Genomic DNA, 16,328 nt, shown 5'->3' on the forward strand with positions numbered 1-16,328 from the left:
TTCCCTGTTTTGCTTACATCTCTGTTGTTCCTGGTTTAACTCCTCTCTCCCAGCTCTTGGTCTGCTCACCCAAGAATACTGCAGCCTATTTCAATTTGCATCTCTCACTCTTTTCACTTGCTCTCCTGGCTCCCTGACAACACTTCCTCGAGATTCAAGGACCCACTGTCTCTGAGTTTATCCCTTACAGGCAATTTAGATAACTGACTAGCTGGGGTATCCAGAAAAGGATAGTAACCCTCCCATTCATCATCGTCTTTAAGGTGCTAGAGGACACCTGGTAACAGGGTGTTTCAGAGTGCCACAAATGGGTTCCCTGACTCCCTGACTCCCATTGTGCTTTTGCACATACTTGTTTGAGTATTTGGAATGGTTTCCTTCAGGTTGCTTTGCAAAAGACCCTCCACAAACAATTGTGGAAATTGACTAGCTAATGAATTCTGCACGGAAACCTGTGAAACTGACCATGCACGATGAGCTGTCGCATGCAGTAAATTGTAAAGGCAGCAAGTTAAAGATCCAGCCAGAAGTCTGATTTTCATGTCTGCCTCCATGCATGTGTTACAATGCTGTAATTAATTCCCTGGTGCCATATTACCTCTATGCAAGTTCCTGCCCCAATCAGTGCACAGAGTGGATTGAATACAATGAACGATGTAGCTGTTTAATATTTATACTTGTCCTCACACACACGTTTGAGTCATTTAAAATGAGGCCGGACTCCTTCCGGGAGAGCTTTGTCCCGTTCAGCATCCTCCCATGCACTCATACTCTGCCTGCACCACCGATGCACTACAAATGCAATTCCATCCAGCTCTCTTACGCACCCCTGTGTGTGGCACAGACCCTGAGAGGTTCCACTCCGCTCCCAGCACAGGCCTGGGCAGTGCCACAGCCCACGAGACGCCCGCTGCGGAGTCAAAGCGAGCACACGCAAGCATGGAGTACGGATGGGGGTTGCAACGCCACGTGGGAGATTTGGAGGCCCAGTTCCCCGGGCTCTCAGACCCTCCTGCGGTGCAGCACTAGGAATTAGTGGCCAGGGAAGGAGCTGGTTGAGGGGAAGCAGAGCGAGGGGTGAGCTGTAAAACAGGCGAGCAATGCGTGACTGATTGGCTAGGTATCAAATCGCCCCAAGCCCCTCGGGGAGCAGATACACGAGACACGGCCAAGTGACGGCCAGGCCGGAGATCAATCCCATGCTGCAATGCAAACCCCGAGGAAGATTCCCTCCGATCCCTAGTGGTCTGGAGTCGAGATCCCCAGAAAGCGTTGGCCAATAATCGGTCAGCCCACGGGCGGGGGGCATGGCAGGCCAGAGGCTGCTGCGGAGGGGCTAGTTGGGGCAGGGGGCCCACGACAGGGCCTCTCGCACTGGGTGACCCTGGGACTGAAGGTCTGAGGCGTTGCAGTGCAAAGCCCCGTCCCTGGGTGCAGCGTGTGGAGAGACTCCCTCCTGTGGCATGATGGAGAATGACGTCCGGCTCCAGCTGCAGTGACAGGCCTGGCACAGGAGGCAAAGTCCAGGCCGGGCCCACCAGTCCTGCCACCTCGTGGCTTGTGCCAGCCTCAGATCACCCGTGTCACCTTCCCTCGTCGGCTGTCGCCGTCTCTGGCACGTAGCAGAGCCCTGCCCTGCCCTGCCAGCAGCTGCCCTGTGTGTTTTCCATACAAAATGAACCCGCTTTGAACTCGCAGGCAGCCCTGCACGTGCCTGCCGCGCCGGCGGGAATCCAGCCCCGGTCTCTGTGGGGCGGGGAGCTCTCGCCTGGACCCTTTGTTAACCCGGCCGAGTCGCACGACCCCCGCAAAGCAGCTTGGTAGAAGCTGGACTCGCCGCAGCGAGGCTGGAGCGACAGCAGAGCACTTGTGATACTGGGGGGCGCAGCAAAGCACCTGCCAGGCCGGGGGGCTGCGGAGCCAAGCCAGCCTGTCCCGGCGCAGGGCGGGCGCTGAAGAGCCCAGTGCTGGGATAGGGAGAGCATCGCGTTCTGGGCACCGCCAGGGACGGACAAACCACCTCAAACGACACCTGAATCTGGGCCAGTTCCTCCCGTTGGTCCCCTGGAAAGAATGGCTCCAGGTTGGGACTCTCGCCCGCATGAAGAGGCCCGATGCAACGAATCCGCTGAGTTTCTCTGCTGTGGCTTTACCGTCCTGGAGTGCTCCTGGAGCGTCTCCGCCGTCCAGCAGCCCCACCGGCTGCTTAGCAGAATTCCTGCTTCTGATTCCTTTTGAAAAACTCTTTGCGGGTTTGGGTAGCTGTTCTTCAACTTCTTTTTTGGCCTTGCTACTTAGAACTGGACACGTCCCTCGCCAGCGTTTAGGCGCCTTTCTAGTTTCCTCACGCAGGTCTCACTTCCACTTTCTAAAGGACGTCTTTTTACCTCTCACTGCTTGTTATTTGTGTAACCACGGTGGCACTTTGGGGTTTTACCTGGGGGGTGTACAGTGACGTGGGGCTCTGGTTGGGGTCTTTACAAAGTTCCCATGCAGCTTGTATCGTCCCGTCTAGTGGCACGGAGACCATTTCCAGCGAGAGGACTGAGGCAGCTGGACAATCTCAGCTCCCAGCCAGCTGGCTTTCAGCGCACATGCTAGATGCTAAGCTCCAGAGGTCCCAGGTTTGATTCTGCCCACCGGGTCTGGTGGCATTACATTTGCATTTCCTGGTTGCCATTTTGAATTGCACACACTGGGGGCGGAGGGACGCCAGGACACAGGTGCACAATCTGCCAGGTATGTGCTGCTGGCTGGGGCTTGCAATAACTTTAGTTTTGGTTCCCAGAGTGGAAATCCCGCCCATTCCTGTTACAAACATTAAGGTGGAGCCAGAAACTCGCCAGTCTCTGGGGGGGCGCCCGTGTCTGCAGCTGGCCCCATGGCTGGCTGTTGCTTGGGGGGGCACAAACAGCTCCCCCGAGGACGGCTGTGGGGCGTGCTGCTGGTTCAAAGCCTCTGAGACTGGTTTCAGCAACAGTCACTTTGCTGCTGGCCTCACGCTGCATCTGCTGCTAGTCCCACCCGTCTCAGGCTGGATTCTGGGGCCAGCAGAGTCACCCTCCAGGCTGGCCAGGTCACCGTGTGCCACGTCTGGCTCCAGGCTGGGCACCGTGCCCCGCACCCGGACACAGGCCTGAGAACCAGGCAGGAGGGTGAGGAGTTGCCCCCACGGAGAAGAGCCTCAGCTCCATTCCCCTGGTCTGCGCTGCTGAGCGCCCTGTTCCCCGGCACACAGGCCCTTCGCTGGCCCCACGCCTGGCCCGGCGCGGGGAGGAGCCTGCGGGGCACCGTGCCCTCCGGGGACTTGCACAGGGAACTTGCGTTAGAATATCGGGCAGCTCCCGTCCGCAGCGCCCAGGGCTGAGCCCAGCTGTGGGCACTCAGCCTGGTGCTGCGTGAGCGGCTCATTGGGAGGCTTGGACGTTCGCTCCTGCCCTGCCGCTGTGGGCGAAGAACCAGGGGTCCAGCGCTTTCCGCACGGACGGGCGCCTGCCCGCTGGGCTCCGGCCGAGTGACAGCTGTCGTGGTCCCCAGATGTCCGTCAGAGCCCTGGAATTGCCAGGGTGTGCGGGGGTAGCCAGGCGGCTGCGCTGGAGTGAGAGTACCCTGGCTATAACCCTCCTCCCCCATTGAAACCTGACACCCCCAGGCCGGCTGGTGACAGTACAAACAGCCCGTGTGTGCTCTTGTGCCGGGGGTGCGCTGCCGTGTTTGCACTGTACACAAGGAGCGGGCCTGTTTGGAGAATTGTAGCCAAATGCGCGTCCTGTCCTGCTGAGTCAGTGTGTGGTGACAACACGCCCCGGGCTCCTGGCGCCAGCGTGGGGGGCACGGCCACCGCACGCCGGACTGGTCCCCAACGCCCGGCTGGCTCCCCCTTGGCCCCGCGGGGGGCGCGTGTAGCCTTCTCCCAGCTCCAGCCAGGGGGCTGGGCTGCTGCGGGCGCCGGCGGGGAGGTGGGAGACGGACGACGCAGCTGGGCAGGGACCTCCCGCCCGGCTGACAGCTCGGTCCAGTGGGCTCCACATCCCCACACGCCCTGGGGAACGGGGTGGCAGGGAGCCCCAGGGACTCTCCCCCTCGCCTCTGGCTCCCTCGCTGGTGGCCCCTTCTGGCCAGCGAGGCCACGACTCCCCAGGGCACAGGCAGGCCTCGCCTGGAGCCAGGGGGGTGCAGTGTAGGTCCCAGGCCTGGCAAGGCGCAGGGGGCTCTGCACGTCTCCCGGGCAGTCCGGAGCCGGGGGGCAGCCCTGGTCCAGCCCGGGGTCTCCGGAGCCGGCTGCGGGGGTTGAGTCCCGAGGAGGCGCCTTGGAGTGGATGCGGCTGGGCTGGCAGCTGCAGCTTCCGCCATGGGGCTCTGGCTCTAGGGCGGCCCCCTGACCTGACTGGCCCCGCATTAGGGGGAGAGGGCGTTTGGGGTCAGGGACCTGCTGGGGATCCGGGGTCTCAGCCAGAGGCCGGTGGGGACCGGGGGGGGGGGGTTGTGCTGCGGGCGCTGAGAGGGGCCGGCAGATTTCCAGTGTTCCCAGCCAACAGGGCCAGGCACATGGCTCACCCCGGCGAGACTGCGGAAGAGGGGGCGTCGGCGGGGACGCGGGGCAAGCAGTGGCCGGGATTGAACCGACGGGCGTTACCTCCAACCGCACAGAGGGGCCTTTCCGGGGCCCCCCCAGGGGATTTCGGCCTCGCGGGCTGAGGGGAGCAGCCGCACCCTGGGCTTGTCCCCAGAGAAGGGGAAGCAGGAGCCGCCCAGCGTTTCCACGGCCAGGAGCAGGGGCCACGGGGAGCCCAGAGCAGGGGTCCACCTGCCGCCCCGGTACCAGGACAGGGGAATGGGATTTACGGCCCAGGCCGGGGGCGGGGCTCGTCCGCTCGCACGGGGGCTGAGGATGAGCCGCAACCTGCCCTGGTCCTGGTGCCTTTGACCCTGTAGGTCCGGGCCCAGCTCTTCCTTGTGGGACCTCAAAGACGCACCGAGACCCCAGGGGGCCCTGAACTCTGGGGCTCATTCTGCGAGGGGCTGAGCGCTGTGCCCGCCAGGGAGCTGCGAGCGCTCGGCAGCCTCTCCCGGGGCGCCCGGCCTGCGCCCTGCCCGGTGCCTCGCTGCTTGGGCCCAACCGCTGGCCTGACGCCGTGGCCAGAGCCGCGGGGGCTGGGTTGTAGGCGCAGTGACCGCACATGGGAGTGGAAGGAGAGTCCCTGGACACAGGCAGAGCCTCCTGCCAGTGCGGATGCCCGAGAGGTCAAGCCGGGCCGGCTGGGGATGCTGGGTGGAGCCAGGGCGTTCGTACCCCGACCCCGGCACGCTCCACCTCGCCGATTGCGCCCCGCCCCTCGGAGAGCTGCTCCCGGGGGCTCTGCCCTCCCGTCTGAGAGCCCGGCTCCAGGGCGGGCCGAGCGCATGGCACCAGGATCTGCCTCTGCCGGCTGCCACCGCTCTCCAGTTCAGGTGCTTAGGGTGCGTAGGGTTGCGGGAGCGGCCCCCTTGCGCCGGCACAGACCTGGCCCGAGGCACTTCCAGGCGGAGCCCCTGGCCGGCTGCAGGGCGGTGGGGTGGCAGGCACAGGGACCGATGCGGAGGCAGAACGTGGCTTCAGAGGCGAGTTGTGAGCGTGGAGAGGCCTGGTTCTGAGCTCAGCCGCGGGTCCCTCTCCCTGGGTACGTCTACGCTTCATTCCGAGAGGGAGAGGAATGCAAATGCAGACACCCGAAATTGCAAATGAAGCGGGGATTTACATATCCGGTGCTTCATTTGCATAATCGTGTTATGGCACTATTGCGAAAGAGCGCTATTTCGAGAGAGAAAACGGGCTTATTTCGAGATAAAACCCTTCCCTGGAAATAGCCCTGCTTAACCCGCCTCCCGCGAGCCGCCGATCTCCGGGCATCAGGACGGCTCTGCCTGGCAGCTGCAGGGCCCAGGGCCGTTCACAATGCCCACGAGCCACGCTCTGCTTCTCACAATAGCAGAGGCCAACACGCCCCAAGCGGCACCAGCAGGATCCGGTGCAGGCCGGCCTCCCCGCCCCCGTGTTTACCCGGCACGGCACCTGCTCACGTGCTGGGCTCGGGGGACTCGGCCGTGGCATTTCACCATGCTGCTCCAGCGCCCGCTTCCGCCTCCTCCAGCAAAGAGCCAGCAGCTCGGCCCGTTCCCAGCCAGGAGCTGGCAGTGCTCCGCCCTGGCGTGGCTCCGGCTTCTCCGGGGCCTTTGCCCAGCGCCGCGCCTTCTCCAGGGCCTGCTGCAGGCCCCCAAATCGCGCATCTTCCCCGGGAGCTTCTGGGGAGCTGCCGGGCGCAGCCGGTGGGAAATGTGATCCCGGAATGGCCACTTGGGTATTGGCAGCTGCTGTGCTTGACTGATGCCAGGGCTGAGGAGACCTGGCACCTCCGGCTGGGCAGCTCCGGGCTTCTCATGCCAGTTACGAAAATTAAAAGATTGTTTGAGGCGTGGCCACTAGTTCCTTGCAAGCTGGGCCCCGATTGGCTCAAACCCTCCACAGGCCGGGGTTACGGTCCGTGCGGCGCAGGGAGCTTTGGAACCGTTGTCTTTGGTTTCTCCGCCTGGCACCTTTGAACACCCAGGGGTCCCTGGCCCTGCCCCTCGGGGCTCTCTCAGGGGGTGGGGGGGACACTGGCCCGATTTGGGTGTTTTCCTTCATCTCAAACCAAAGCTGCTCCCGGGGGACGTGCACCCTGCTGTGTGTGCGAGGGAACCCCCTCCCCGCCTTCCCCAGAGTGAACGGGGTGGGGGCAGCGGGATGGCTCAGGGGCCTTTCAGCTCTTGGATCTGTCTCAGGATGGAGCGTCTGGTGCGGGGGGGCCTGTGGGTTTCGTGCGGGGGTCCTAGTCTGGGCTCCGCAGGGTGTCCGAAACAGGGCTGTGGCCGGCTGTGAGCTCTCCTCCAGCCAGGGGAGCCGCTCGGAGGCAGCCGTTTCTGTCCAGCTGGACAGGCAATGAGGATGGCGAAGGGGCTGGGAGGAAGGGGAAGAGGAGGGAGACAAAGGAAGCGGGGGGGGGCTATTAGGAGTGTCACGCCCGCCGGGGATCGGTTCGGGGTCCTGGGTAATTGTAGACACCTGCTGAGCCTGTCTCCTCCAGGGCGCTAAGGCCCCCCACCCCCGGGATGCCCTGCCCCCCTCACTCTCAGCAGGGCCGGAGCAGGCTGCTGTTTCCAGGCCGGCACGGTTGTACACACGTGTCCCCAGGCTCAGCCCGAACGCTGCGGCCCCCCCAGACAGGGCAGGCGGCGCGGGGCGGCAGGAGCGAGCCGGGGCCGGTGCTGATGCCGCGAGGCTGCCTCCTTATTTTGATAACGCTGTTTGGGGCTGGGTTCCCGGGGGCTGGGCTGGGCTGGCCCGAACAGGCTCAGGGCTGGATAAAGGCAGGGTGCCTGGCGTCGCCTCCGCACTGCCCAGACAGGGACGGTCGGGCGCAGGGGCTGCAGGCGGCTGGCGATGAGAGTGCAGGCGGACGAGGGCCTCCGCGCCCGGGGGGAGGCAGGTGCTGTGCCGGGGGGTCCAGGCAGCCCCCATCCGGCCGGCCCAGAGGGGCCCCAGAGCCAGAACTCCCTGGTTATCTGCCAGGCCGTTGGGCGAAGCATCTTCACCCCCGACGTCTCGGGGGCAGCCGGGCGCGTGGCCTTCCTGCTGCAGAAGGGGGAGGGGAAGGAAGCCAGCTGCCCGGTGCTGTTCATACAGCTCAACGAGCTGCTGCCCACCCCTGACGGCCCGCGGTGGAAGCAGACGGCCAGGTAGGTGCTCGGCGGGGGAGCCCAGGCACCGGCGGGCGCTGCCCCTGTGAGGGCATGAGGCCAGCCTGCCCTGCTCGCTCGGCAGGGCTGGCCGTGGGGGCAGCAGGAGGAGGAAGGCGCTTGGTGGGAGGGGACACAGGGAAGCCTGCTGGGAGGGACCTCGAGAGCCATCGAGTCCAGCCCCCGGCAGGACCCAGCACTGAAAGCAGCTGGAGGATGCTGCAGTGGGACTGGAGGGAGAGATCAGGAAGGGGCAGATGTCGGCGATGCCGAGGGGCACGAGGCGACAGGATTGGGAAACGGCCCCGCCGAGAGGGGAGTTGCCAACGGCCCTGGGCCAGGCTCCCAGAACCGTTCGGGGCTTCGCTCTGCCGGACCCCGGTCTGCAGGGCGCCCTGCGCCAGGCCTGGGCTATCAGGGACCCGCTTGGCTGCCTGAGCCGGCCGGCCTGCAGACAAGGGCGCCTGTGTGCTGCCGTCTGAATGCCTGGAATGTGGCGGCACGGGCAGGCCCTTCCCGGCAGGCAGCGGGGCTCCCCGGGGGGCAATGGGGGGCACCGGGCCCCGGCAGCCGCAGGAGGGGCAGAGAACACCTGTGTCTGCAGGAGGAAAGCGCCTTCGGGCCGTGGAGAGGTGCCCGGCTGACAGCCCGGGGCCAGCTCTGCTCTCTCTGGCGTGGCTGATGGGGGGCCCTTTGCTTCCTGGGGGGCTGATCCAGTCCTCAGAGCCCAGCCGGTCCTTGGCTTTCCTGCCAGTCTGGAGCCCAGGAAAGGCCCATTTTGAGGGTCAGCGGCTGAAGGCCTCGGGGGGGAGGGGGGCCTCGTTCGCACTTGTTTAGTGTCCCCCCCCCCCGCGGCGAGTGAGCCGAGTGCCTGGGGCCGGCCCTGCCCTGCCCCCACAGGGGTCCGCTGTGGCTGAGCCCGGGCGTTGCCCCCCTCGAGGCAGGGCGGCCGCTGACCGGCCCTGCTGTGTGTCTGCGCAGGTGGGTGAAGTTTGAGGAGAAGGTGGAGGACGGAGGCGAGCGATGGAGCAAGCCCCACGTCACGGCCCTGCCCTTGCACAGTCTGCTGGAGCTCAGGACGTGCCTCAGGAAAGGGACCGTCCTGCTGGATTTAGACGCCCGCAGTCTGAAGCAAATAGTTGGTGGGTGGAGAATGTGGGACGACCCCTCCCTGCCCCCGGGCCGGCTAAGGGCCCTCTGAGCCGGGCGGCGGGAAGAGGCCCGGTCCCACCGCAGCTGCCATGGCTGGGGAGAGTGGCCCCGAGAAGCTACGGCAAGAGAGGGCTGGGGGAGTCCTCCCTCCCTGCCTCACCCCGGAGCCCACCCCTTGCCCCATCCCTGAGCCGCCTCCTGCACCCTGAACCCCTCGTCCCCGGCCCCACCCCAGAGCCTGCCCCCCAGCCAGAACCCCCCCAACCCCCTGCCCCATCCCTGAGCCGCCTCCTGCACCCTGAACCCCTCGTCCCCGGCCCCACCCCAGAGCCTGCCCCCCAGCCAGACCCCACCCCCCCCCAACCCCCTGCCCCATCCCTGGGCCTCCCCCTGCACCCTGAACCCCTCGTCCCCGGCCCCACCCCAGAGCCTGCCCCCCAGCCAGAACCCCCCCAACCCCCTGCCCCATCCCTGAGCCGCCTCCTGCACCCTGAACCCCTCGTCCCCGGCCCCACCCCAGAGCCTGCCCCCCAGCCAGAACCCCCCAACCCCCTGCCCCATCCCTGAGCCGCCTCCTGCACCCTGAACCCCTCGTCCCCGGCCCCACCCCAGAGCCTGCCCCCCAGCCAGAACCCCCCAACCCCCTGCCCCATCCCTGAGCCGCCTCCTGCACCCTGAACCCCTCGTCCCCGGCCCCACCCCAGAGCCTGCCCCCCAGCCAGAACCCCCCCAACTCTCTGCCCCATCCCTGGGCCTCCCCCTGCACCCCTCGTCCCCGGCCCCACCCCAGAGCCTGCCCCCCAGCCAGAACCCCCCCCCCCCCAACCCTCTGCCCCATCCCTGGGCCTCCCCCTGCACCCTGAACCCCTCGTCCCCGGCCCCACCCCAGAGCCTGCCCCCCAGCCAGAACCCCCCAACCCTCTGCCCCATCCCTGGGCCTCCCCCTGCACCCTGAACCCCTCGTCCCCGGCCCCACCCCAGAGCCTGCCCCCCAGCCAGAACCCCCCCAACTCTCTGCCCCATCCCTGGGCCTCCCCCTGCACCCTGAACCCCTCGTCCCCGGCCCCACCCCAGAGCCTGCCCCCCAGCCAGAACCCCCCAACCCTCTGCCCCATCCCTGGGCCTCCCCCTGCACCCTGAACCCCTCGTCCCCGGCCCCACCCCAGAGCCTGCCCCCCAGCCAGAACCCCCCCAACTCTCTGCCCCATCCCTGGGCCTCCCCCTGCACCCTGAACCCCTCGTCCCCGGCCCCACCCCAGAGCCTGCCCCCCAGCCAGAACCCCCCCAACCCCCTGCCCCATCCCTGAGCCGCCTCCTGCACCCTGAACCCCTCGTCCCCGGCCCCACCCCAGAGCCTGCCTAGCCCCCGCCCGGCCCCGGGGCAGTGAGAAGCTGCTGCCTCCTGCTTTGCTCTGTTGCAGAGGCGGCCACCGCGGCGCAGCCGGAGCCGGACGCCCGCGCCCTGCGGCCGGAGGAGAGGGCCCGGCTCACGGCCCTGCTGCTCTGCAGCCCCCAGCACCACGTCCCCCCGGCCCCGCTGCGGAGGGCGGCTGAGCTGGGGACCGCCTGCTGCAGGGGTGAGTGGCGGGGCTGCTCCTCGGCGGACCCGCCCCCGGGCAGGGCGGCGCTGGGCCGGTCCCGGCTGGCAGGGGGCGGGGAGGGGCGGGGAGGGGGGCGAGCCGGGAAGGCTGGGGATGGGGATGGGGCTGGCTTCAGCGGGGAGGGGAGGAGGTTGCTAAAGGGGCGGGGCCTCAGGTGGAAGGGGCGGGGTTGGGGCTTGCCTGCCACCCATGACCACTTGTAAGAAATGTGAGTGTGGGCTGGCACGTGGGGGGCTCAGGGAGGGGGTGGGGATGTGGGAGATGCAGGAGGTTGGGGGGCAGGAGTCAGGCCAGGGGGTTGAGTGTGTGAGGGTCTCAGGGCAGGGCTGGGGATGTGGGGGGGCAGGAGTCAGGCCAGGGGGTTGAGTGTGTGAGGGTCTAGGGCAGGGTTGGGGATGTGGGGGGGCAGGAGTCAGGCCAGGGGGTTGAGTGTGTGAGGGTCTCAGGGCAGGGCTGGGGATGTGGGGGGGGCAGGAGTCAGGCCAGGGGGTTGAGTGTGTGAGGGTCTCAGGGCAGGGTTGGGGATGTGGGGGGGCAGGAGTCAGGCCAGGGGGTTGAGTGTGTGAGGGTCTAGGGCAGGGTTGGGGATGTGGGGGGGCAGGAGTCAGGCCAGGGGGTTGAGTGTGTGAGGGTCTCAGGGCAGGGCTGGGGATGTGGGGCTGCAGGAGTCAGGCCAGGGGGTTGAGTGTGTGAGGGTCTCAGGGCAGGGTTGGGGATGTGGGGGGGGGCAGGAGTCAGGCCAGGGGGTTGAGTGTGTGAGGGTCTCAGGGCAGGGCTGGGGATGTGGGGGGGCAGGAGTCAGGCCAGGGGGTTGAGTGTGTGAGGGTCTCAGGGCAGGGCTGGGGATGTGGGGGGGCAGGAGTCAGGCCAGGGGGTTGAGTGTGTGAGGGTCTCAGGGCAGGGCTGGGGATGTGGGGGGGGCAGGAGTCAGGGCAAGGGGTTGAGTGTGTGAGGGTCTCAGGGCAGGGCTGGGGATGTGGGGGGGCAGGAGTCAGGCCAGGGGGTTGAGTGTGTGAGGGTCTAGGGCAGGGCTGGGGATGTGGGGGGGCAGGAGTCAGGCCAGGGGGTTGAGTGTGTGAGGGTCTCAGGGCAGGGCTGGGGATGTGGGGGGGCAGGAGTCAGGCCAGGGGGTTGAGTGTGTGAGGGTCTAGGGCAGGGCTGGGGATGTGGGGGGGCAGGAGTCAGGCCAGGGGGTTGAGTGTGTGAGGGTCTCAGGGCAGGGCTGGGGATGTGGGGGGGCAGGAGTCAGGCCAGGGGGTTGAGTGTGTGAGGGTCTCAGGGCAGGGCTGGGGATGTGGGGGGGCAGGAGTCAGGCCAGGGGGTTGAGTGTGTGAGGGTCTCAGGGCAGGGCTGGGGATGTGGGGGGGCAGGAGTCAGGCCAGGGGGTTGAGTGTGTGAGGGTCTAGGGCAGGGCTGGGGATGTGGGGGGGCAGGAGTCAGGCCAGGGGGTTGAGTGTGTGAGGGTCTAGGGCAGGGCTGGGGATGTGGGGGGGCAGGAGTCAGGCCAGGGGGTTGAGTGTGTGAGGGTCTAGGGCAGGGCTGGGGATGTGGGGGGGCAGGAGTCAGGTCAGGGGGTTGAGTGTGTGAGGGTCTAGGGCAGGGTTGGGGATGGGGGGGGGGCAGGAGTCAGGGCAGGGGGTTGAGTGTGTGAGGGTCTAGGGCAGGGTTGGGGATGTGGGGGGGGCAGGAGTCAGGGCAGGGGGTTGAGTGTGTGAGGGTCTAGGGCAGGGTTGGGGATGGGGGGGGCAGGAGTCAGGGCAGGGGGTTGAGTGTGTGAGGGTCTCAGGACAGGGCTGGGGATGTGGGGGGGCAGGAGTCAGGCCAGGGGGCCGGGAGGTGCTGGGGGCTGAGGGAAATTCTAGCCAATGGCCGCAGGCCGGCCTGGTCCCTCTGCATCTCCGACCTGAGCGTCTTTCCATGCATTACAGACGCCGCTCGCAGTGGGCTGGAGCCAGGAGCTGAGATTTCAGAAGCCCCCCTCCCGGAGCAGGTATGGCCGGGCAGCCCTGGGCAGGGCACCCCCTTTGACCGGGCTCCAGGAAGGCCGGAGGCGCCCGGGGCGGGGGAAGGGGCGGCCACATGCCAACCGGGGAGTCACGCGCGCGGCCCGTTCTGGGCGCCAGCCTGGCCTGAGGCCCCGTCTCCTGTCAGCTCAGAAACCGATTGCGGAAGAAGATCCCAGCGGGGACCGAAGTGTCCAACGTTCTGGTGGGGGAGGTGGATTTCCTCGAGGGGCCGTTTATCGCCTTCATCCGGCTGCAGGAGGCCGTGGGGCTCGGGGCCTTGACGGAGGTCGCCTTCCCCAGCAGGTAGCTATCAGCAGACACCATCCCTTCGGGCAGGGAGACGGCACCGGCGCTCCCCAGGGCTGTGGGCCAGGGCTGGGGTGAGGGACGCTCTCCGGGGGGTTTCGGACACTTGCTGTGCAGAGCTGAGCCAGAGCGGCGGGGGCCGGGGTCCTACCAGCCTGCACTGGAGCCAAACCACACAGAGGCCTGGTACCGGGTCGGGGCCGATGCTCCGCTGCCCTTGGGACCTGGGCTGGCTGAGACCCGCGGGGACGTCTCCTCTCTGCCGGGCAAAGCCCTGGGCGGGGCCGGTGGGGACTAACGCTGCCCTGGCCCCAGGCGGGTGGGTGCTGGGACTGGGTGGAGCCTGGCTTAGCAGACTTGCTGCTGCTTTCTCGCTGCGGCGCCCTGGGGCAGTGGCCACCAGCCTTTCTAAGCATAAAGTCACTTTTTGAATGTAAATACAATCCAGGGTCTACCCCAAAACCGAACACCCTGGCCCCGCCTCCTTCCCGCCCCTTCTCTGAGGCCCCGCCCCTGCTCACTCCATCCTCCCTCCCTCTTCTACCCTCACTCACTGGGGACAGGGCTTGGGTGCAGGAGGGGTTCAGGCCGGGGCTCGGAATGCAGGGTCCAGCTGGGCACTGCTTCCCCAGGTGGCTTCTGGGTGGTGGGGCAGGGGCCTAAGGCCGGCTCACCCCTGCCCTGGCCCTGCACCCCTCCCAAAAGCAACCAGCAAACTCCCTCCATCCCTGCCCCCCTCTGCTCTGTGGACATGGGATACAGGGTGGGGGAGGGACACCTGACAGCAGCACCCCTCCTCTTCTTCCCGGGCCCTGCACAGCAAGCGGGGGGCTCCCAGGGGTGAGGGGCAGCTCCAGGGCGGAGGGCAGGAGCCGCACGGCGGTGCTGGGAGGCGCAGAGAAGTGCCGGCACTTGAGAGCCTCCCAGCCAAACCTCTCAGGATCCCCTGTCAGAGGCTCCAAGCTCTACCGGTCGGTCCCAATCGACGGGCTGGTGACCCCTGCCCTGGGGGCTTTGGCTGCAGCCCACGGCAGCCGAGCTGCCTCTGGCTCTGGGCTCCCCAGCCACCCGCCCCGGTGCTCTCGCAGGACGCGCTCTTGCCATGCGCGGGGCGGGAGCGCGGGACGTGCCGGGTGGCAGAGCGCAGTGTGAACGCCCGACAAACCCGCACAGGCCCGAGGGGGACCTAGTGTGAGCGCAGGCACCAGCGTCCTGTCTTGGGGCTAGCGTGCCTGCGCCTCGCACTTGCCGAGTGTGATTTGCACACGCCTGAAGCTCTGCAAGTCAGTGGCCAGCTGCTGCCAGCAACTCCCCCAGGAGTGTTATCATCAAGTGGCTGAAATGAGGGCGGGGCCGCTCTGAAAGCCCCGCCCACTGGCCACGGCGAGGCAAGGAGCAATACGTTTACCCCGACCTCACCATGCCTGCAGATACCAGCTGTGTCGAGCCCTGCACTGCCCCGCGTGGCCTCCTCCACGCCCACGGCCAGTTCCAGGAGCTGGCAGCCTCGGCCCTCGGCCACGCCGGGAGAGCTCGCTCCAGAAGTGGGCGCATTCTCACTCTTTCTGTGCTTCCCCAGGTTTCTTTTTATCCTCCTGGGCCCCAGAGCCAAAGTGAAAGCCTACCACGAGATCGGAAAGGCCGTGGCCACGGTGCTCACGGACGAGGTGAGCCTGGGGCTGGCGAAGGGTTTGGGAGAGAGAGAGCTTACAGCGCTGTAGAGACGCTGGCGCCATCTCTGGAGAAAATAGGGGGGCAGGCAAAGCTGACGGGAACTCATTCTCACCCCTCGCCAGCCTTCGGATCCTCTTCCGCAGGCCCCGGGCGGGAAGGAGGCAGAAATGGGTCGGCCCTTCGCCCGGCCCAGGGTTAGCTGGCAGTGATCTCAAGACTGTGCGTTCCAGAGACGAAGGGAGTTAGGAGCCGGAATCCCAGTGACACGCAAAGGGAGTTGGGCGTGGGACGTGCTGGTTCGCACAGGGCGCGGGGGGGTCCTCAGCGTTAGCAGGGACCTGTCTGTCATCGCCTGCGGCGCTCAGGGCTCCTGGGGTAACACGGCCGCGTTTCCCGCCAGCTCTTCCAGCGGGTGGCCTACCAGGCTCAGGACAGAGACGACCTCATCGCAGGGGTGGACGAGTTTCTGGACGAGCTGACGGTGCTGCCGCCAGGCAAATGGGACCCGACCGTCCGAATCGCTCCGCCGAAGTGCCTGCCCTCGCCGCACAGGAGGTACCCGCGGCTTCCGGGGATCCCCACCAAAGAGCGGAGCTGGGCCCAGGGAACAGCGCTTCAGCGCAGGGCCGTCCGGTCCAGCCCCGGCTCTGCGGATACGGCGTAGACGGGAGGGAGCTGGCAGGGACAGGGAGCTTCACACAGACAGAGTGGCCTTTCCCCCGCCCCACCCCGGGGAGCAGCCGGAGCCTTTCCCCCGCCCCGGGAAGCAGCCGGAGCCTTTGCCCCGCCCCACCCCGGGGAGATGCCGGAGCCTTTCCCCCGCCCCGGGGAGCAGCCGGAGCCTTTGCCCCGCCCCACCCCGGGGAGATGCCGGAGCCTTTGCCCCACCCCGCCCCGGGGAGCAGCCGGAGGGGGAGCTGCCGGAGCCAGGACATTGTGGCTCTTTCTCACAGTGGCCTGCCCGAGAGGCTCCAGCGCACTCTCCATGGGGCTGACCTTCAGCTTGCGCAGATGCAAGTCACCGTGCCGGGGGCCCAGTCGCAAGCAGCACCTGGCACGGACGCTCCCTGCTCTGCACTGGCTCCTGCGGCCGGCAGGTCACCCAGCAGGGTCAGTCCCATCTTCCCATGAGCGGGCGGGACCCGGCTAACAGGGCTCGGCCTCGCTCCCGTATCCCATCCCTGTGGCTAAGCTCCGGGGGCCAGTCGCCGGAGCAGCAGGGCCCTCCGAGGCGCGCTGCAACTCTGCAAATTATTCCAAGTCTTGGCTAAAACCTACGTGCTCTGCAGGGGCCCCCCGGCCCCCAGACCTTCACTCTGCCTGGCTATAAAACTAGCATCCCCCCCCCTGTGCCCTGAGATGCAGCTGGCTCTGGGGGGGAGCGGCAGCGGCACTGAGACCCCCAGAGAGCAGTGGGGCGGAGGATTCAAGCCCCAACATCGCCCGGGGAAGGAGCCTCCCTTAACGAGGTGGTTGTGGGCCGACTCCCGCCCACCGGCGTTTCTCTGGTTGCAGGATCTCCATGCACCTCCGGGAATGGAAACCTCACAGCAACGGGGCCGGGCCTGCAGCTGGCGACCGCCAGGCCCACGGGCACCAGCTCGTGAGCGAGGAGCTGCAGAGAACGGGACGGTGAGTGCCGGGCGGGGGAGTCTCGGCAGCGCCGGCGTAGGGAGGGGCGCGTCCGAGTCGGGACGGCGCTGTTCACACCGGGTCAGTCGGGGGTGGAGCCGGGCTCTGGCGGGTGCCCTGCACTGACGCCGTGGACCCGGTGCCCTGTGGGCAGCCACGGGGCAGCTGCAGGCGAGGCCGGAGTTGGGTTCCTGGCCCCCGA

At 67.1% G+C, this 16,328-nt stretch overlaps 1 protein-coding gene across 3 annotated transcripts in view; it reads left to right on the forward strand.

The window, feature by feature from the left end:
- Positions 1–7,435: 7,435 nt before the first annotated feature.
- SLC4A9 (solute carrier family 4 member 9) overlaps positions 7,436–16,328 on the forward strand; it is a 33,813-nt gene continuing 24,920 nt past the window's right edge. For all 3 annotated transcript variants that reach the window (XM_075900090.2, XM_075900091.2, XM_089769559.1), the window contains exons 1-8: positions 7,436–7,755; positions 8,737–8,897; positions 10,329–10,484; positions 12,437–12,498; positions 12,660–12,817; positions 14,400–14,487; positions 14,895–15,049; positions 16,010–16,126. In XM_075900090.2, the coding sequence (XP_075756205.2) occupies positions 7,460–7,755; positions 8,737–8,897; positions 10,329–10,484; positions 12,437–12,498; positions 12,660–12,817; positions 14,400–14,487; positions 14,895–15,049; positions 16,010–16,126 (1,193 nt within the window). In that variant the 5' untranslated portion in view covers positions 7,436–7,459. The remainder of the gene's footprint in view (positions 7,756–8,736; positions 8,898–10,328; positions 10,485–12,436; positions 12,499–12,659; positions 12,818–14,399; positions 14,488–14,894; positions 15,050–16,009; positions 16,127–16,328) is intronic.

Source organism: Pelodiscus sinensis, chromosome 16 (genome assembly GCF_052426305.1).
Source record: "Pelodiscus sinensis isolate ZL-2025 chromosome 16, ASM5242630v1, whole genome shotgun sequence".
NCBI lineage: Eukaryota > Metazoa > Chordata > Testudines > Trionychidae > Pelodiscus > Pelodiscus sinensis.